Source organism: Falco rusticolus, chromosome 10 (assembly GCF_015220075.1).
Source record: "Falco rusticolus isolate bFalRus1 chromosome 10, bFalRus1.pri, whole genome shotgun sequence".
NCBI classification, from domain to species: domain Eukaryota; kingdom Metazoa; phylum Chordata; class Aves; order Falconiformes; family Falconidae; genus Falco; species Falco rusticolus.
The window spans coordinates 8,473,243-8,493,764 of record NC_051196.1 but is presented as its reverse complement, the minus strand read 5'-3'; the positions used below and the strand labels follow the sequence as shown (position 1 = coordinate 8,493,764).

The window sequence follows — 20,522 nt, the reverse complement described above, 5'->3', positions numbered from 1 at the left end:
GAACTGCATATTCAGAGAATAAAGTTACCTAAACCAAGCCTCTGGATTTCACCGTCATATATGAACAGCACTAAGACATCTTACAGATACTACTAAAGTTTTCATTTTCTAATTGCGAAGTTAAATTTTATGACAGAGAAGCTGTACGTGAATTGTACTGATAGTCACCTGCAACTCCAATACAGCAGTGTAAAAGCTCCCCAACAGACTAATCTATTAAGCCTTTATTAATTTTACTGTATCTCTTCTTTACATGAGGCAGAATAGAAATGCAGAAGTATTCTGCATCCATGCTACAGAACATGCTGTTATTGTGTTCCCTGAACTATTCCAATTTCTCCCAGTTTTCTTCCCACCTTCTAAATAAGTTCTCTTCCCATTCTCAGCAATTCATGGTTTTCCTCCTTACCTCAGATCCAGGTCTTCTTCACATGGTTTCATCCAGTTCTCCATTGTCACACAGTTCCACATAAAATCTTCCACAAGCGCTATGCAGGAGCAAGAAGCAGATCTGATGAGAACTTGCCACAGTATATTCCTGACTCAATGATTTTATTTTCACAACTATGGAGTTAAATAAGTGTTAGACAATATTAAACAAAACTTTTTAATATTAAAATTCAACACTAGTATGAATAGAGCACAAATCGGAAACATTGTTTAAACTATAATTATTGAAGAGACAAGCCAGTAATTGAAACAGCTCTATTTTTTAGCAACATCTGTCAGCCTAGGTCCAACACTGGAACAGACTCTGACGGCCACATTCTGTTCATTTTAGAATTTAAAACTCAATAGTTAAGCTTTGTCTGTTGGCATCTCTGACTGCAGTTTCAGTATCGTATACTATAAGCACGATCAAACTTTATGTACATAAACGATGAAGAACAACCCAAACACTTAAACTAAACAATTATTTACAAGTACTCCAACATAAAAAAAAAAAAAATACAATAGTCTTAAGAATGGACAACTCAAGAGAACACCAACATTTAAGAGAATGTTATTGGAAAATTACAAAACATCAATAGCCAAGACATTAACAATTGCACTACACTAATACAGAGTCCAAATATTACATTGGTGCATTATTTCAGAATGCACTAGCTTTGAGAGAAAAAATGCTGCCTTTACTAAAATGCAGCTTCGATTTGTTTCACGTAATTGTTTTTAACAAGAAGCCTATTAACACAATAATGATTGTTTTAATGCTACACTTTACAGCAAGAACAACAAACTAAAAATAGCAGCAGTTCCACATGGCACTTAATTCCACAGGTTTCTAAGCTGTGGTTTATGCAATGCCTACAAAGTGCTCCCAGTTGAATATACAAATAAAATTCACAATAAAAGTCTACCTGACATCAGGTACATTGAGTACAGGTGGCCTTAAAGCCTGCCTTTCAAAATTTATTCCCCTTTGCTCACAAAAAAAAAAAAAAAACCCAAAAAAACCAATAACAACAAAAAACACACCCACAACAAAAATTGGTAACTATCAAAGCAAGGCCCCCTCTCTCCCTCTTAAAGATCATCAGGGATATTACTTATTACAATGCCATAACGCTACAAAGCAGCACACCACTATAGTGGTTAACCCTGGGACGATGTAACATCTAACAGTGTAACTGAAAGGCTTATGGATTAACATCCAGGATCCTCTATAAACAACATAGGAAATGAGTCCATTAACTCAAATGGTTAATACAGCTAATAAGCCATATTATAAAAGTAAAAACTTGCAATTCCTGTAGAACTAGTGACACTGATCAAAGACAGAACAAGAAGCCAGGAACTGAATGCTTCCTTCAATTCCTTAGGCTTCAGATTGGCAGAGATGCTATAGCCATCCTCAGCAGTTCTTTCAGCCTCCATACTCAGTAGATAGTAAGGCTAACTGAGCGGTTCATTTTCTTTCCAATCAGTCGAGATGGTCTATTTTGTGTTGTAGATCTAGTTGTCATTCTGTCAGTGAACAGTGCTCGCTCCTCAGCTGCAGCCTTTGCCATCTGTGCCTTCTTCAGCTCTCTGCAAGACATTGACAGTCACACTTACGCAACAGTATCAGTAAGGACTACAAGCATTTCAAATGCATTACAGCAGTTCAGAACCTGAAGACTTGCCATCAATTTAGGTCACACTAAGACCATTATCATTCGCATCCACCGGTTTACAACCCAGGGGACAGAAGCGGGATGTTCATTACTTGCCTAGATGTTCTTTCTTTTGAACAAGAGAAGGAAATGACAAATTCACACAACTCAGATGTTGAAATCTAGCGTCTTATAAAGCAGCCAAATACTTCCGTTACCAGAACACGATAGGATGCTGTTTACTTTCTAGTACAAGCCATATGATAAATCACTGAAAACCCAATTACTGAGTTTGCCCAAATGAAGCATTTGACCACAACTGAACTTCTGTGGAAGATTCAGACAGACACACACACACACTTGGATGAACATAGATAGATGAAAATAACTGCAACAGACAAGTCAGGAAGCATTCTTTTTCTTTTGCATACCCACACCAAAAGCTTTTCACCACCTAAACCTTTTTTGCCTAACAAAAATCTGAGCCCAAAACTGCAAGTCTGAATCACTGAGGTAGTACAGGACGTTGTCCCCGTGCATCACTCAAGTCAACTATCCTGTTTCAGAGAATTACCAATACTCAGTCTGAGGACTAAAGTTAAAGAAAACTCAGGATAAAGCTATGAAATAGTCTGACTAAAAAGCGAAGTTATCTTTAACGAAGGGTTTCCCCACACAGCCGCCTTCTCCTTTCCTTAAATGCTGACATACGGCTAAGTGCAAGCATTACCCCTATACTCTTTTCCTTCTCCTATCCCAAACTATCCCTCAAAGAATTTTCTGTACCATTAAAAACTGGTATTTGTAATCTCACTTCACATCTGGAGTCCAAAGCAAGATCAAATTTAACAAGCTTGCTGCATATTGGTGTAGGTGTATTTAGTTACGTGGTTTAGTTTAATAAGCTACTCCCATTCTTGTAAGACAAAGCATTACAGTTTACTGCAACAGAACACGATCAATTTTTAGTCATCTTCCCTGAAGAATTAACATCTGTCACAAATGCACACATGTGCACACCCACCCCCGACACTGTTACCAGGAAGCGAAGTTTTACAATATTCTTCCATTCTTCCCTAGAAGTCTATTCTCAAATTCTTCCTTCCTCTGAAGAAGACGACAGTAGAAAAGCTGAGTTTCCTCACAAGGATTCCTTCCGCTGATGATTATTTACATACACAAAGGTTATCTTAAATGGGTCAAATGCAGGAGTGTTTTAAAAAAAACAAAATAACCCAGAAATACCTACCTGAACTATTTCATAGGACACTACCCCAACACAACATTAAAAATTACTGTGGATAAGTGTTCTTTTTTAAATCATACTTGGATTTACAGTTACTATATAAGGATGTACTCTACTTGTTGCCAGGCCATAAGTAGTCTTCACAAAGTATTAGTTTTGCCAACTTTCCCTTTGACATAACACAAAAACATGTTGTCTTTATAGAAGCAAGCAAGCAACCTCAGCAAATCTGTCCTTGAATAAATAACCTGCACAAGCTGTCTAATTAGTCTTTCTGCAGTCAGTGTAATTCATGAGATTATAAAAGATAACCATCTAAAATGGCAGGCCTGGCTACATTCAGACTGTAGCAATGGCAAGATAAGCAGAAAGCAGTGGAGAGAAGCCAAGCGCAAAGTTAACATCTTCATTCAAAATGAGCCAGTCAGAAATTAATTGGTGTTCTATATTCTCTCATAAAAGCCTGCCTATTATGCATAACACGTGCAAGGTTAACTGCAGTGCAAGACTCAGATGATTTCTTAACTTACTCTTTCTCTGAAACTTAAGCAAATATCAGACTTTCCTAAGAAGAATCTCTTCATCAAAGCTTTAATTCAGAGTTGAGCGTTTGAGCAAGGGGTAGGAGAAGATGACCTCCTGATACAAATGATTCTCTGGTAACCTACACGTCGAGTGCAACACCACTCCTGACGCCACTCCTGACGTGCCATTTAATTTAAGTTCAAAACAGCTCATTTATGTTACATTTTCCAACATGTTTCAACGTACAGATGACCTAGGAAAACAGAGGCTCAAATAACAGAAATATAAGTTACACTATACACGTCACTAAAGTACACGTTATGCTTGAAATGTTTTTTTAAAAACTGTAATGTTTTGTATGCCTTGAATACTAATAGCGTCGTTGAGATTCCCTTAGAGTGTTCAAGAAGTTCCTTTTAGAGTTGCATAACCTACTTTGTACTCAGGTGTGTATGCGCATACAGATGCGTGAGCCTCATGCAGAAACACCGGAGGGTCCTGTGTTATCACCACTCCGCTATCGTAACTTATTTCCTAATGGGCTTTCATACATTTAAGAACCCCAGAGAACTACTTACTTCTGCAAGAGCGAGTTTTTGAATTTTTCAGCATTCAGTTCTATCCGGAGCTGCTCTGCACTCTTTTTTGCGGCAGAGAGAAGCACTGAATGTTTGACTAGTGCCACAGCTGAAGGCCTTTTCTCTGGATCAGGATTAATCATAACCTTGGGAAAAAGAAAGGAAGGCATTCTAGTTAAGGCCAGTGATACAGAAAGTTACGCTAACCCAGTTAGCCTCTAGTACAAGAGTTCTTACTTTTAGTAAGTCTGTTAATTCTTGAGAAAGCACTTGTGGTATTCTAGGTAGCTTTCCTTGTCGAATTTCGTGCCATTGATCCCCATTAGTTGGAAGTGGTTCAGCCCCAGCAGCACAAACAACAGTCAGAGCAAGAGCAAAAATATCTGCTTTTGGCAAGTGAGTGTAGTTCTTGAAAAAAGAAAGAAAAATAAATTTACTAGACATACTACCCAGTGGAAGAAGAAATCTAACAGACAACTATTCAGCACTGAACTCATCCATGGTACTATATTCCCCTTTAAGTACTACCAGTGCTCAAGAGGATACCATTTAGGAAGCTTCTCCTCCACCGAGGAGGCAGCAGACAGCAGCTGGTTACTCCGAACCGCATGCAGACCTAACATCGCTGCTTTCCACAAACAGAAGAGTTACCTCTTGCAGGACTTCATTTGCAAGAAAACGGCTATCACCCTCCTCGACTTGTGGACTAGATACTCGAGTTACATGACCAAGGTCACCTGCAAAAAGAAAAGAAAGTTAATTTTCAGAAGATAAATAGACAATGCAATTCTTCCAAGTGCAAGTGTGCTGCTTCTCACCTATTTTAAATATGACTCTATCAGATGACCAGTCATCATCATCACCTTCTTCTGAAGTTGTACTTGGGACAGATGTCCTTGATATGAAAATATTACCTGAAAAAGAGCAGAACTGTTAAAAAAACCCCACATTTCTGTCGAATTTCTACTTCATCTAGTTTCACAACAGTTTGCTTTACCCACACAGAAGTTTTAGTTGTATATATACACCCAGTTCGTACAGTGAGAAATTGTAACTTACTCTGTGCCCTCTGCTGGGAGGGGAGCCAAGCATTACGCAAGCGGAGTCAATTGCAAAAACAGGACCCAAGATAAACTCAACAGTTTGAGTTTGCTAGCCAATTTTATAACTGACATCTTCGTACTGCTATTTAGAACTTCAGTGAAGAATTTACAGTTAGTTAGGTGTGGCTAAACTGCTTGTTTTTCTACAGCAGATTAAATTAACTAAGGAAGTTGTCAATATAGAGTAAAGCAGTTTACAAACTTACTAGGTTTGATATCCATGTGCACCAGTGACATGGAATGAATGTACTTTAAGCCTCGAGCCACCTGAAGTAGCAGGTCCTTCAGTTCTGGTTCAGTAAAATAATGCATATTCCTGTAATTTTCACTTATGGCATCTGCTAAGCTGCCACCTAAATAAACATTAAAGAAAACAACATATTGTTTTACATCAAACAGTTGAGAAAGCAATGACAACCTGCTGCCAAAAGTTAAGTACAACTGGCTTCCAAATTTGACAGTAAATATACCACCAAGAACTTGCTGGTGAAACACACTAAGTGTAAAATCCAGTGCAGTACTACTCCCCTCCTTATAGACACGTTAAATAATACATTTCTTTTCTGCTGTAGTTGCTGTGCAAATAAACATGATAACAACACAAGGGAAAAAAAAACCTCTATCCCTCTTCCATATCTCTGGCAGGATACCAACTGTAGCAAAAAGCTTCGGAAATCAGGTCCATCTCCCTTTTTAAAGGAAATCCTCTGTTAATTTTCTCTTATTCCGAATTGTACTGTTGTACAGAAGAACAGTTTTGCTGCTTGCAAATACCTCACTGTATTTCCAATATTCTTGAACACTTAAGACTTTTTGTCTGCAATTTTGTATAGTTTTTGCTTCATGTATCTGGTAACGCCTTTTCCAACAGAAAGAAACACCAGACACTTTTGAGACAGCAATGACATGAGCTACATGTAGGTCAGTTATTTCCTGATCAGTGCTAGGGATTTGTAGCGATACCTGTGTATCTTCAAAAATAAGGGTGGGGTTTTTTTAAAGTAAATTCAGAACAAGCAGTAAACTTTACTTACCATTGCAATATTCATTCTGTATAAGCATGTGATCATCTTCTGCCCATGCAGAGTAGTATCTTACTACATGAGAATGCTGTCCCAGAACTGCATGTGCATAGACCTCTCTTAAAGCATTTTGCCTGTTACAGTCACAAAAAATAACAGCACACAAGAACATGAGGGGAAATTAAGTCCAATTTCAGCTTGATAGAAACACTTATTATAGTATCATGCCCCTCTGCCAGCTCAGATTTCAATTTTAAAATCTTCACATTCAGTTCTATGGCACCTTAGGGTCTACATCCAAACAGCTAAAATGTTTTAAATTGTATTAAAAGACTAAGTATATGGGAACATCAAAAAATAGGTTTTGTTGCAGGTAATTCTTGAGCGAGCTGCCACTTCAATTACATACTTTCCAACCAGCAGCAGCAGCAAGCTTTGAGAAGCATCACTGAAGTTTTAGGAAAAAAAATAATGATCATCATAAGCCAGGAGTATGATTAAACTCAATATTCCTAACTTCCTGTGTGTCAGTCTGGTTTGCAATTTTGAGCAACTCAAACTTGTGGAGTTTTGTATTATAACTATTACAACAGTGGGGGGAAAAGAGTAATGAATTGTAAGCTCATTCACAAATGACAAGAAATACTCCCGAAAAAGACTTAAGTAATCTGCATGTCACTCAGGTTGACAAGGATGAAACTTAGTTGGGAATGTTGCTTCTCTTTCATCTCTCAAACCATCATCACTCCAGTTTATTCATATAGTCCCTCCTGCTATTAACGCATGTAAGCATTACTCTTACCTTCCAGATGATAAAAGTCACCTGCTAGGAGAGAGGCAGGCCAAGAAGGCTTTCCTCCCCAGTACTGCACAGTATTTAAAAAAAAAAAAAAAACAAAAACAACCCAATGTAAAGTGACTTAAAAATTTTATCTGTTTTACATTTAATTAAAGTATATTTATACTTTTCTCTTAAATGCCTTCTTTAGACACCAATACAAAGAGACATGGGAGGAAGAAGCATCAAGAGGTGACTTTTAACTTTTAATAGCAGGATATACTCACTCATCCACTGAGCCAGCTAAAGGTTTCTTGGATCGCTTTATTGCATAAATACAGCCATCAAGCCTCTTCACACATTTAAACACAGAACCAAATTCCCCAGATCCGATCTTCTCCAACTCATGAAATTCAGTTGCATACCGTGACTTCATATTACTTTCTGTTATTGTTATCCTCTGCAAAGATTAGGAAGGAAAATACTTTGACCTGCAGATCCACAAGCTGCCAAACTTGATACTAAGTTCTAAAAATTAATTACCTTAGCAGGTCTGATAATTTCATCTTGAGGCTCTCCATCACTTGCTTCCATGTCCTCTCCACAAGAGCTGAAATTCACACCAGTTACTTTTGCAGAAGTAATATGGCTTAAGCAAACTTAAAACTGAAGTCTAGCAGTTGTTAATTGCTCTTGAGCTCTAATTCTCCCATTCCACCTGTTTAACCAAATGCTAGACATTTGTAAGCACAAACTCGTAAAATAAAGGTACCATGCTACTATCTTTGTAATTTCTGTCTTCATGTTTCATACTAGTATTTAATGTCTTTTTTTCCCCTCAAGAAAAGACTCTGTCCATAGCTCATTCAGTCAAGTAAAAAGAGACCTGTATACTAATCAAAAGATCTCACGCTAAATGGTTATTTCATAATGTGCATCTCAAAGCAGAGCTGTATTATGCATCACTAACAATTTGCAAGGAAAAATACTTCCACAGAAGCAATTTCTAACAGGACTTTTGCAGCTAAAAGTAGTTCTAAAGATAAGCTTAACAAAGGAAGACACAAGTTACTCACTCGTTCCAGTGCGTTCTCTTCCTGCTGCGACACTTTCCTTCGGAGTTGTGAAGGAACATGGAATCAGGAGTGAAGGGATTGATGTTCACATGAGGCGTTTGTCTAATATCTTCTTCTTGCTTCTCTGATTTCCCAACATTCATAAATAGAGAGCCTCCTCGAAGTTTGACTGAGCTGGAACCCATTCCTTGTGCTTTCGAAAGCAAACTCTATGTAAGGGGAAAAAAAAAACCAAACCAAAAGGTTGTGGAGGACAACACATTTATGGCCTCAGTATTGCTTTAGACATACAACAGTGAGGTCATGCTCAAAAGCCATCATTACAATATTGTCTAATCAACGTTAGCATGAGTTGTTCAAATCCCTGCATTGCCATCATAAAGAATTCCAAATAAACTATTAGGGTTTACACTCTACACAAAAACAGTTAAAGGAAACATTTAATGTTAAAATAATTTTTAAAAAGACAGGAAAGATGGCAGCAGTATTTTTCTGTCTTTAATCATGTCATCACTTAAAACTTCTTGGACAATTCTTTGTCCATGAAATGAGAACTGATGAAACTGGTGGACCATCCCATGCTGTTATCACCATGACTTTCAGATATATAAGGTACATCAGACATAGGAAATTACCTTTGGTGACTACAAATTTAGGGGGCAAACGGGGGGGGGGGGGGGGGGGGGGGGAGGGGAAAAGCGAGCTAATGAAAGAAAATACCTTCTCACGGATCTACAAAAAAAATGATCAAAAATTGACAGCACCTGACATCACGCTGTCAGTTCAATACCTGAAACAGATCTTTCTGGTGGTAATTTGCCACAACCAGGCATTTTCCAGGCAAGTGATGAAACCTCTCCCAGTTAGGCAGGGAAGTTCGCACCTGAGTCTCAGACATCCTGGTGAGGATGCCAAGCAATGACTTACTGGATCACAAGCAGGAGTACTGCCTTATCCTGGCAGCACCTTTCAAAATAAAGATGTGACTTCACTAAAGCCTAAACTACCATAGGGAAGACAGCTCAGTAGTTGGGAATCTCAACATGCACTCCCCAAATCTAGACTAGATGATGACCTTTAATACTGTGTGTGTATCTCAACACACATTTCAGTATTTCCACTGGACCCCTTAACCAACTGATTCTTCCAGATTCCAAAAATAACCTTTCCCAAGATAACTCATGTAGAATTTGGGCACCTAATTTTAAGAATCCCATTGAACTGCAGTGTCAAGACCTTGGTTTTTGGTGTCACAATCCACAAGACTCGTTTCTCTGAAGTGTCTCCTCCTCACTCGGTACAAGATCATCACCAATTCTATGGCTTCCGAACACGTACCACTGATTTCTACCAGTGAAACCTCGTTTGATAGAAGCTGTAGAAAACCAATTAACAAGGCTGCCTTCCTCACACCTTAAATCAGTAGTGTTTTCAGTCTATAGACCCCTGGGAGATTATCCACAGGGATTATCCATGGATTACTTCTAAAGGGCTATAGGAAAAGCAATGAAGAAAGCAAGCCTATTATCATTAGATTTAAATTCGCTATCCGGCGTTTTTACATGAGGGCCGAGTTCAAAAGTTGAAACGCCTTCCTAAAGTGTGTTATTGACAGAGTTAAGAGCTACATACCCCTTTAAGCTTTCAAATCCCTCAGTTTAACAGCATCGGCATCCGATGCAGAAGAGCGCAGGGTACAGCAGCAGCAGCCCCCAACAGGACGTACCCAGCCCCTGCTGGCAGGAGCAAAACCCAGCTCAAGTTTAAATTCCTGGTTATAAAGGTAAAAATACACACAGGACGCTAAAACCCTTAACTAGAAGAGTTTAATATCTTACTTTCGCCTATCTCGTTCCACAAAATATTGCAAAAAGCAGGGTGCCGATATATTTTTTGGGTACGAACAATACCTGTGTAAATACGTGTCTCGGTGTGTTGGGGTAAGGGGCTCGCCCCACGCCCGCCGCGGGGCACGGTGCAGGCCGCCGCCCCGCCGGCAGCCCGACCGGGAGGGCCCGCCGTGCCCCCGCCGTGCCCCGCGGGCGCACTCGGCCGGGCCGGGCAGCCACGCGGGGGCGCGGCGCCCGCAGCCGCCCCCCTCCCCCGGGCCCACCGGCGCCCGGAGCTCGCCCCCCGCCGGTTGCGTAACCGTAACGGCCGGGCCCACCGTCGGGCAGGCGGGGCGGGGCTCCCGCCGCCCCCTAACCTAACCCTCGCGTTCCAACGGCCGGGCACGCCGCCTCCCGCGGCCCCTCACCTTCGGGGTGTGCGGCGTGTCGAAGAGGCGCAGCTTGCGGAAGGTCTTGTGGGGGGGGGTGCCGGGGTAGTCGGGCAGCGGCGAGCTGCACTCCTCGCCCCGCAGCCGGTAGCCGCCAGCCGCCGGGGGCGGGGGGGAGCGCCCGCAGTAGCGGCGGCCCTTGTGGGGGGGCGGCGGCGAGGGCGAGCCGGCCATGAAGTAGGCTCCGGGCGACTTCACCGGCGAGGAGCCGAACCCCTCTTCTTCCCACGAGTCCCCCTCGTCCGGCAGCGGCGCCGCCGCGGACTCCATCTCCTCCTCCTCTTCCTCCTCCTCCTTCTCCTCCAGCAGGGGCGGGTCGCCCCGCGCCGGGGTACGAGCCGCCGAGAGCGGCGAGTCCGCCTCCTGGAAGGCCGAGTCCTCGCCGGTGCTGTTGCCGCTGCTGCCGCCTTCCTCCTCCTCGTCCTCCTCCTCCTCCTCGCAGTCGCTGTGGCCGCTCAGGAACAGCAGCTTCTGCCGGATCGGGGCGGCCGCCCGCCGGGCCGAGACCCGCCGCGGCGGCGCCGCCTGCTGCAAGCTGAGGAAGCTCATGGCGGCTCGGTGCGAGTCCCGCTGCCGGCCGCGCCCGGCCGCCCACGCTGCCCCGCTCCCCTCGGCGCTGCGCTGCGTCCCGGCGGCGGTTGGCGGCTCCGCGCGGCGCTGCCCCGGGCACGGCTCGCCTCGCGCCGTTCGGACTCCGCGGCTTTCCCGCGACCGTTACTCACGTGGCGCGCACGCCAGCCAATCGCGCACGCCCACTCGGTTTGAAAACACGGAGGGCGGGGGCGGCCCTACACACGGCCGCGTCACGGGGCGCTTTGGCGCGAACGCCGCGAGCGGGGGGGCGGGGCTCGCCACCCGACACCAGCCCCCGGGCGGCCGCACGAACGTGTCCGCCCGGTGAGGCGCGGGCGCGGCGCCATCTTAGCCGCGGGCGCGGCCCCGCCCAGCGCGGCGGAGCTGGGGCACGGCCGGGGCTGCACCCCACCGCACCGCACCGCCGGGGAGCGCGGAGCGGCGCGGCACGACCGCGGTGCACCGCGGAGCCCAGCCGGGTGGTTCTGCCTCCCGCTGGGGCGCGGAGGGAGCGCGCAGACATCCCATGTGCCCGAGAACTAACAACAACTTCCAGGCCGGCTGAAGAGGGCTGGGTGTAGCTAAACCAAAAATATCAGTACAACCCAAATAAATCCATGCACGTGATTTAAAGCGCAGTCAGAAACACCGGAGCCTCAAACACAGCGCCCCGTGCTGCGGATGCTAACGGCTACCGCTGTCACTGACAGCGGGCGCCATGCACCGGGCCGGCCATCTCCCTGTGGGGCCGCAGTTTCGTCTCTCGCCTTTACTCCGTGTCTCGTACCTCCTCGATGAGGTGCAGCCCAACAAACACAGCTGCCCATCTCTCTCCTGTACCAAACCACCTTAAAATGAACCCCTTGGGTAACAAAGGTCCTGGAAAAAACAGGTTTTTCCACAGTCCCGGGAGCCCAAACCAGGCCAGGTGTGTGTCCCTGCTGACAGCCCCTCCAGGCGGGCACACCAGCCCCCGGGCCTGCGGCCAGCGCTGGGGTTCGCTCCCCTGGGAGGCATGCAGGTTGCCTGTCCCCTGGGCCTACAGCCAGCATGGGGGCTTGCTCCCCTGGGAGCTGGGGGCACGCAGGATGCTCGGACCCTGCAGCACAGCCCCGGCCTGCCAGCCCATGCCCCCCAACAAAGCCCACCCCTCCTGGCCTGGAGGGCAGCCCCCTCACCTGTTGCAAACGGCAGCACGACCTCACCCGGAGCCCAGAAAGCTTCACAGGTAACAATCTAAACTTAGGCCCAGCCAACAGAACGTAGACATTTGTACACAACCGTGATTCTGTGGTTTGCTGATCTCCTGCTGCAGGGCTGCTGGGCCCCCGTGTCTGTGGGGAGAAGCCTCAGAAGCAACTTTGGGCATGGCCCCAGCTCCCGGGGCTGCAGCCCGGGCACAGACCTGCCTGCTGCTGCCGGACTCGCAGGCCCCTTGCTGCTGCCTGCTGGAAAGCGACACCTGCATCACCAACTGAAAATTATTTTTACCTCTGCTGAGGCCCAAACAACAAACACCAGCATCATTTCCCCGCCCTTTTTCACACCAACAACTGACGCTCTTCAATGCCACGTGTGTTTTTAGGACATAGAAATACGCCAGGAATGGTAGTATCCCATACTCCTCCTAGTGATTTCTCCTCTTTTTTAACCTGTTCTGCCTGAACACGCCCTGTTTCTTTGTGGAGAGCTGCCACACAGGGCAGCACAACTGTCCCCAACAGCTCTCACTGGTACCTGCAGGGACTGAACCAGCAGAGTGTGAGAGCAACCGCCTGTGCCACCAGTACCATACGAGCGTAAGAGTGTTTTAAACTGAGCAGAGCAGCCATCAGTGTAAGTCTGTACTCACACATGCACCCTGTGCCTGCGCAGTGAAATGGTTTTTCTCAGAGAACAGTCACCTCAAGACATGTGGGTCACTACCCTTCTCTCTTCTAAGGCCTACATAGAAACATTTATGTTTAAAGATCACGTCCTTACACATTCCTCAACTTTCAATGGCCTGAAAGCTTAAGACAGTTTTTGTTTTCAGGACAAGCAGTGGTGAGCCATAAGAACACAGTTCTTCAGATTATGGAAGCCTCCTGAAACGTTTCAGAAAACTGAAAGCAGCCAACATAACCTATGAAAACAGGACTGGGCAGCATTTACTGAGATACAGCTACATCAAACCAAGTGCCGTAAACAATGCTTGGCATGCAATAATTTAGAACCACAATAATGTCCAGTTAAAAACACTACTTTTAAAAACTGAAATGCACTCTGTAGCAAGCACTAACTGAAGCATTCAAGGTTTCAAACAGACGATGTAAGAGAAGCCTATTAAAAAAATACAACCTCCATCTCTTCTCTCAGTTAACAGCCCACAGAGGGAGATGCAAATGCAGTTCCTAGTAAGCGACTCAAAATGTCCCAGCCACTAGCTGTGGCTTGCTTCAGTCATATATGAAGTTTCCGTTTGTCTAAAAAAGATTAAAGAATTTAAGCTTTCAATAAAACCTTCCCCCTGAAATGTCAAAGCTGCAGTTTCCTTCCCAAATTCAACCTAAATATAACTGGTGCTGCACTCCCCTCTGGAGCTTACAGACACAGGTATTTAGTGAAGTGACAAACAAATTCAGAAGCCCTATTGTATAGACTTTAACAAATGAATTGCTAATCACTGGAACAGTTTAACTGGGACAAAATCAAATGGAACAATTCAGAGTTCCTACAGAGAAGGAACTGAAGAGAAGACAGATAGGACAGAAAAGGAAAAAAAGAACAGAGAAAGAAAGAAACAGCAGTAACACAATTGTGTTAAAAGAAAGTTTATTTCCAAACTGAGATCAACTAACAAAGGGAAGTACTGAATAAATGTGTAACTATCACAAAACACGTAGTTCCTATATAAAGACCACATTCATAGGCTCTACATAAGTGCTGTTCTGAATTTGCATCAGTTGTTATTTTGCTGTAGTATGACAGGACCATAAACGGTTGTGTTGGAGAGAAAATAATTTCCCCTAGACTGAGTGTTGCAACTTGGCTATTCTGTCCAGCACCTGTCCACTATAATTATCATTAGGAGGCCTACAAACAGCCAGACTAAAAAGCACCACAGAGCCAATTCCCTTAGACAAAGATCACACTAGCAATGGACATCATCACGGGAGGAAGAGTGGTGAGTGGGGAACAGCTCTGCAGGCTTCCACTACACTGTACTCTCCAAGGCAAATTCATCCCAAATTTTCTGAAGCTGATTAAATTGCACCTTTGAGCCTCCACAGATCTCGCAAACTAAAGCCCTGATCCTCCAAATAGGTGTAACAGCACATAAAACCTGATGTCCAAGCAGTGCCTGACTGGTATTCCTACAAATTTGAGTAGTTTAAGAATTTTCAGGATATTTGTAAAATTGGCTTGTTTTTAAATTAAAAAAAAAAAAAAAAAAAAAATCAGTCTAGTGCACTGAAGGTTTTGCTACCAGAAATATGTCTGAGGCAGCACGCACTCACTGTCAAACAGCTGCTTTTAACGAGGAGTTTTCAAGCTCAAGCTTAAGAAAAACCCTTGTTCCTTCTTTTGCAGGTAGCAGGGGAACCCAAATAATGATGAATGGGAAAGAAATGGAACAATAGCCAATTTGTCTAGCTGTCAGAGGAAACTGCCACAGAAGTGGATACACTGCCACCTTGTCAGGATTTCCTGCACTTCTTTCTTCTGCAATCCCCCAAAACCACTTTGACCAAATTGGAAGAGTTCTGCCAAAAAGCAGATGAAACCCATTCTACATCAGCCAGCATAGCTGTGAAACCACGATGAGTTTATATTCTGAGAAGGGTAAACAACAGAATGAAAAAGCAGAAGAGGAGGAAGGTCAAGTTAATTACATGAAAACCAGAAACACGACAGTCAACCTGTGCCAATGCTGTTGCTGGAGAACTGAGAGCAGGGACAGATCTGTGCTACTCCCAGATTTACTCTTGCACTTCAGGAGCTACTTAGGGACCAGCGTGAGTGTGCTTTTCACCAGTGCTGGTGATGGAGTTCCAGTGTTCATGCAAGACTTGGCATATACAGGGCTAACAGGTCTTAGTGGTAGTGTGCTAACTGGGATGTGTTATCTACAGGGCAGACAGCTTAAAGATGAACAGTTTAAAGATTATTTTACCTGGGATTGTGCTGCTAAACTGCTGATGTTAGCTGGCAACTTCTTTTGTTTCATTACAAGGTCCAGAGTTGAATGGGTTCTCCATCAAAGGTGGACTTTTTGTCCAAAGATATGCCTGTAGCTGATGCTGCCAGTCCTTTTACTCTTTTTAGCCTACAGTCTGCATGCAGATAGAGCATTTCTCAAGGATGTATTCACCCAGGAAGTGTAAATAGTAAGAACAAGAGAACAAGGTGGACAACAGAATGGGAATTTTGACAGCACCTAGGATGCCTTCCAAAATAAAGAGCAGCTTCTGGACCCAAAATCTGGGAATTTAAGGGAAGACCTGAAGATACTCAGAAGTTACAATGTAAAGGTCCATTTAAAAAGCACAGGTTTTGTCAAGCAGTCATGTACAATTCAGTATTTCTCCATGACTATGACAGCACACACTCTAATCAGTTTTTAGTGAGTCTTTCTGCCTGTATGCTTGCCTTTTAACACTTGAAAGCTCTGCTTACAAAGAAAACGGCAAAATAATCTGTTCCCTACAGTTGTATTCAGATCAGAAATTTCCTCCAACTGTCCTAAAAGTTCAAGAGACAGAATGATTGCCATGACTGAAAACAGATGCAATTAGAATGCCCCATCCATGTGCTGATGTGAAGTTAAAATGTCAGAATAGAGCAGAAGATACCGATTCTGCAATTAAAAACCTTAAAACGTCTAATGCACAGAAACTAAATAGTCACTACTAATACACCAGTATCACTAACCACCTTCTTTTTTCTCCTTCAGGGAACATGCAAAACCATAAAACAGGTAATTTTTTAAAAATTTACTCCTATTCATTTTAATAATCTCTTATGCATATCATTTAAGGTCAGACATTTTGCAAACATTTTTAGAGATGCAGATAGAAGCCTAGTAAAGAGTTTCAAGAAGCTCAGCCACGTTCTTCCCAAACCTCAGGAACCTACATACATTGAAAAATCTGTTTCTTATTGTCTTGAATGTATCAGTTTAAAACCAAAAAGCAGCTAATCCTGCCTGTCCCGCAAACCATTCTTGTACTCTCTGATTTTTAGTCATTACAACCTATATGCAAATCGGAATTAGCTCTACACCAAAGCAAAAAGCCTCCTGGAGATGCAGCTTTGGAACATTGTCATTTCTCCAGGAGCTTTCTACAGCCATGTGGTAGTTTCTGTTATGCCAGCAGACCTGCCAGATGTTAGGAAGCTGGCTTCTTTCCCTTGTCTTGACTAAGATACCTGCTCAGAAGCCTCTCAGCCAAATACTACAGAAACAAGTAGTAACACCACAGAGTCTAAAACTCCCCAGAAAAATAAGTAAAATACAGCAGCCCGTCAACATAAAGGCTGGTGAGGGGTTTAAACAAAGGAAAGAGTAAAATGCTGGGGGTTTGACAGTAATGTAAGACATTTTTTGTTACAGAAGAAGTTCCGCACAATCACTTGCTGCCATTCCTTAAGAGTAAAATACAAAAATAATCCAAATAAAATTTCTTACTACTTCAGAACCTGAGATGGATGGGATTTAAGGGGGTCACATTTCCATTAGAGATAAATATACAGACAAAATGTGTAGGACAAAATCCTTTCTTGTTGATATAAGCTTGTATGTTTATTGGGGTAATTGAAGTCTCCTTTGAATATAACCCTCAGTTGAAAAAGTCTGGTATCACATTGCTGATAGGGTTAGGTGTCAACTACTTACTGCTAATGGTGATGGTCTAATTAGATTACATTTTCCTTTGGCCAAGTGAACTTTACTAGCAGAATGAAAACCAGCATCAAACTGCTGGCAACACTTAAGCTACATTATCACAAGGAGGAAAAAATACTTGTTTCAATGCCTTACTTGGAGTGTAGTTTATTTACAACACATGAACTGGAAGTGGCCCTTCATTCTTTGATCTCTTGTCATAGGGGTCTAAACTTTGGAAGGTTTTTATCAATGGAGCATAAAATACTTTTAGGGGATCTGGTGTTCAAATATATATTGCTCTGCAAGAAAAAAGTTTCTATCTAAAAAATTAATTTCAACGACCAGCTGGAGTTTGAATTTATGCACCTGCAAACACAAGGCATGTGTTAATTTCTATCTTGTTCAAGACAAAAAATATGCAGGCTGAATAAATATATTTTTAAAGTTCTAAAGGAACCCTTCATTTCGAGTCTCTTAACGCCCTACTGCTTAAGAAAATCAGTTTGCTTACCACCCATTAGTGAAAGTTCATCTGTGCTACATTTGAAAATTACACAGTAAATTTTAAGAGCATTTGATTGTTTTCATTCAATGACAAACTAAGAGTGACTGAAATAGGTTTGTTACAGGGCACTTCCACATCTTGGTAAGTAGAAGCTATGGTCAACCCAAGGTGTGCAAGCTCACTAACCTCAACAGATGTAGTGCTGAAGCTGCCAGATTCAGAAAACCTCTTCATCGCATCCTTACTCCATACCATCTTTTCCTGGTGGCTAAATACAGGTTAAATAGCTTCCTGCCCCTGGGGAAGGCTCCCTGACTCAGCACTAGTGAGAAGTACACAGCATGCAAAGCGATTTTTTCTGTGTTCTAGTATAGCACGACCATCAAAGAAACCAGAGCACCCAGTCAAACAAATTACTCCTGGCAGTATTTGAGGGGTTACGAGGGTTAGGAACTAGAGTAAAGTTCAGGAAGAACTGCCGTCCAAGCTCAGACATTTTGTTTATCTGGACTATCTAAGAAGCCACCACGTGCCTTGTCTCCGGCACTGTGCCTGAGTACCTCTGGTATCGGTCAGCTGGTTGCTGAGATTAATTAAACCATCAGGGATTATGGCTGTTTACAACTCTGTCGTCAGGCTTCAGGATTCTCTCTTATAAAAACACACTCTTTCAGCGTCAGCCTATTCAAGTGTGCTTTGGCATTAGCTCTTTAGGGTAAAAACTGTCCTATTGTTATGCGTAGTGTGTCTGGCACAACAGGTCATCAGCCCTGAGCACCAAAAAGAATGGTTTCTCTCTTTTTACTATCAGGAGAGGCACTGAACTACAGTAAAGAAAAGCAAAGCCCAAAGTGGTGAAAAACTGTAGAATCATTTAAAAGGGTAAAGTTGACTGCAAACTCTAGAGAGGTTTTTGTTTTACTCCTTTAAGGGAGGAGTTGGTGTAGGCCTGGAATTCAAATCTGAAAGAGAAGTTGTGACTGTGAATGATGGAAATGTGGGAGCCAGTTTGTAAGAGGAAGCAATATACTGAGTTGCTTTACTTTACAGGATTCCTCTTTCAGAATTTATTTCCTTCTAGCGTGCCAAAGTATTCCCTTTGATACAGAACTTTCAAAGAGAGGAGTGAAATCTACGGGGAAAGGACAGAGATTCCTACTGCCACATGCCCAGTCCTTTTTGCCATATTCTTTGTTTCCTGCTCTTGAAGTCCTTTTTGCCACTACTCCTACCTAACCCCATTTAGGTCTAATCTCCACTACAGGTCCTTCACCAACACGCAGTATCAGGTTGCCAGAACAGCACCTTCAAAGCCGGTCTGCATGGAAGCAGCGAGGAAAATCATACAGGTCTCTCCACTCTGAAAACAAGTCTGTTATGAACACGGGCCTCATAGCTGAGAGGCCTGGCTTATTTATTCAGTAAGTATATTTTCCTTTACAAGGGTAGCTAGCACAACAGAGAAGCATAACCTTTGACTTGGGAGTTTCGCAAGAATAACTGTCAAGAGAAGTAATGTTAAAAATACTGCAGCTTTTCCTGACTGAGCTCGTTCTGAATGCCTTGCAGCAAACCAGCTAGTATGAAAAAGAAAGAATACTCACATTTTTACAGTGGTCAGAAAACATCCTGGGAAACGAGAAGAAGTAAGAACTGGTTATTTCTTTGCTAAGTCAAAGCCACCATTCCAGCCACCGTTTCCAGAAACTATTAGCAATGAAATTTAAGAAAAAAAAAATCTTGAACATTCATGTCAAATGATACATCTTTAATTTCTAAAAGGTGATAAGTACTAAGAAACTGATCTAGTTGACAGGCAATTAATCCTCCTTGCATAGTACATTTATCTCCATGGGATATAAAGAATTACAACACTTCAGGAAAACTGGCACCTAAGTGAGCAAGCAGCCTCAATCCTATACAAAAGTTACAGACAACCTCAATGTTTCCAGGTTTGACTTTGTAATGTATCCAGAGAATAGTTTTTGCTTTGTCCACTTCTATCCCACAGTACTGTATTCTTTCATTGCACTTTTCAGATGGCCATCTGTATGAAAAACATAAAAGGCTGCAACCCACACTGATAGAGTAATTCACAATAAATCAGCTTCACTCTATTCAAACTTGGCCTTTTTGAGGTCAAATACCTCAAGGTACATAGTTATGGACTTCATTTTTCATGTCAAATGTGTACCTCACAATACTTATAAAATGATTACTTGATTAACACTTCATCCAGAAGATGTTTAATCCTTCCCTTGAGAAGGTAAAAAGTGAGGCTTCAGTTTCAGAGCGCTCTTGACACTCCTCTAAAATAAGCACTAAACCTTACATGAAGCCAAAAAATTTTAACTTGCTTAACAAGCTTACTAACAAGACAAGAGTTTTCATAAAAAAAAATAAAATTAAAGTTATGTTTTACTGTATGTTAGACATATCTACAACAGATTTTTTTCCTTTACAGAATGATAGGCGGAGAGGAGCATTGTACTTACATCGTCATTAATTAATCCCTTTTTTCTAGTAACTTGTGTCCTGATTTTCAAAAGCACTGATTATCAGCATATCCTAGGTATTGAATGGTGTAGCAGCAGGCACTCATAACTGTTGAAAATAGACTATTAGTACTTGTACTAATGCCGCAAATGCACCATTTGAAAATATTCCTCTTAAAAACAGGTAGTCAAAATTGGTTGACTAATTACTATTTTAATCATTCCTGTAGTGGTTTAGAAGGTTTAAAATAACTATTAACACTAATGACTTAATACACTATAGTGGATTATGATGACAATTAGTATGTCAAAAAAATCTGGTTTATGATAAATAAACTTTGGAAAAAATTTATACAAGGCCATAAATAAATAATTTGAACT

The 20,522-nt window shown here is 42.6% G+C and overlaps 2 protein-coding genes across 3 annotated transcripts in view; both read right to left on the bottom strand.

Moving 5' to 3' along the window:
• Positions 1–593: 593 nt before the first annotated feature.
• Positions 594–20,237, bottom strand: WEE1 (WEE1 G2 checkpoint kinase). Of its 2 annotated transcripts, XM_037402133.1 has the most exons (12): positions 20,142–20,237; positions 19,251–19,275; positions 8,422–8,630; positions 7,889–7,955; positions 7,633–7,805; positions 6,580–6,701; positions 5,752–5,898; positions 5,261–5,356; positions 5,094–5,179; positions 4,680–4,850; positions 4,443–4,588; positions 594–2,028 (listed from the first exon to the last, which is right to left on the bottom strand). In XM_037402133.1, exons 1-12 carry the CDS (start codon positions 20,147–20,149, stop codon positions 1,878–1,880), a joined length of 1,401 nt encoding a protein of 466 aa, XP_037258030.1. In that variant the 5' UTR covers positions 20,150–20,237; the 3' UTR covers positions 594–1,877. The 2 variants fall into 2 exon arrangements, with proteins under 2 accessions (XP_037258030.1, XP_037258029.1); XM_037402132.1 differs by lacking the exons at positions 19,251–19,275; positions 20,142–20,237 and adding an exon at positions 10,679–11,439.
• ZNF143 (zinc finger protein 143) overlaps positions 19,394–20,522 on the bottom strand; it is a 41,868-nt gene continuing 40,739 nt past the window's right edge. Inside the window, exon 17 of the mRNA XM_037402135.1 lies at positions 19,394–20,250. The gene's annotated coding sequence lies outside the window, so the exon portion shown is untranslated. The remainder of the gene's footprint in view (positions 20,251–20,522) is intronic.

Bases quoted from the DNA above. Each gene is read 5' to 3' on its own strand.
- WEE1 (XM_037402132.1), bottom strand. From the start codon at position 11,248: ATGAGCTTCCTCAGCTTGCAGCAGGCGGCGCCGCCGCGGCGGGTCTCG. The intron at 5,357-5,751 runs GTAAGTTTGTAA...GCTCTTTTTCAG, and splicing joins GCACATGGATATCAAACCTA to GTAATATTTTCATATCAAGG. The intron at 2,029-4,442 runs GTAAGTAGTTCT...AATGTCTTGCAG, and splicing joins AAAAACTCGCTCTTGCAGAA to AGAGCTGAAGAAGGCACAGA.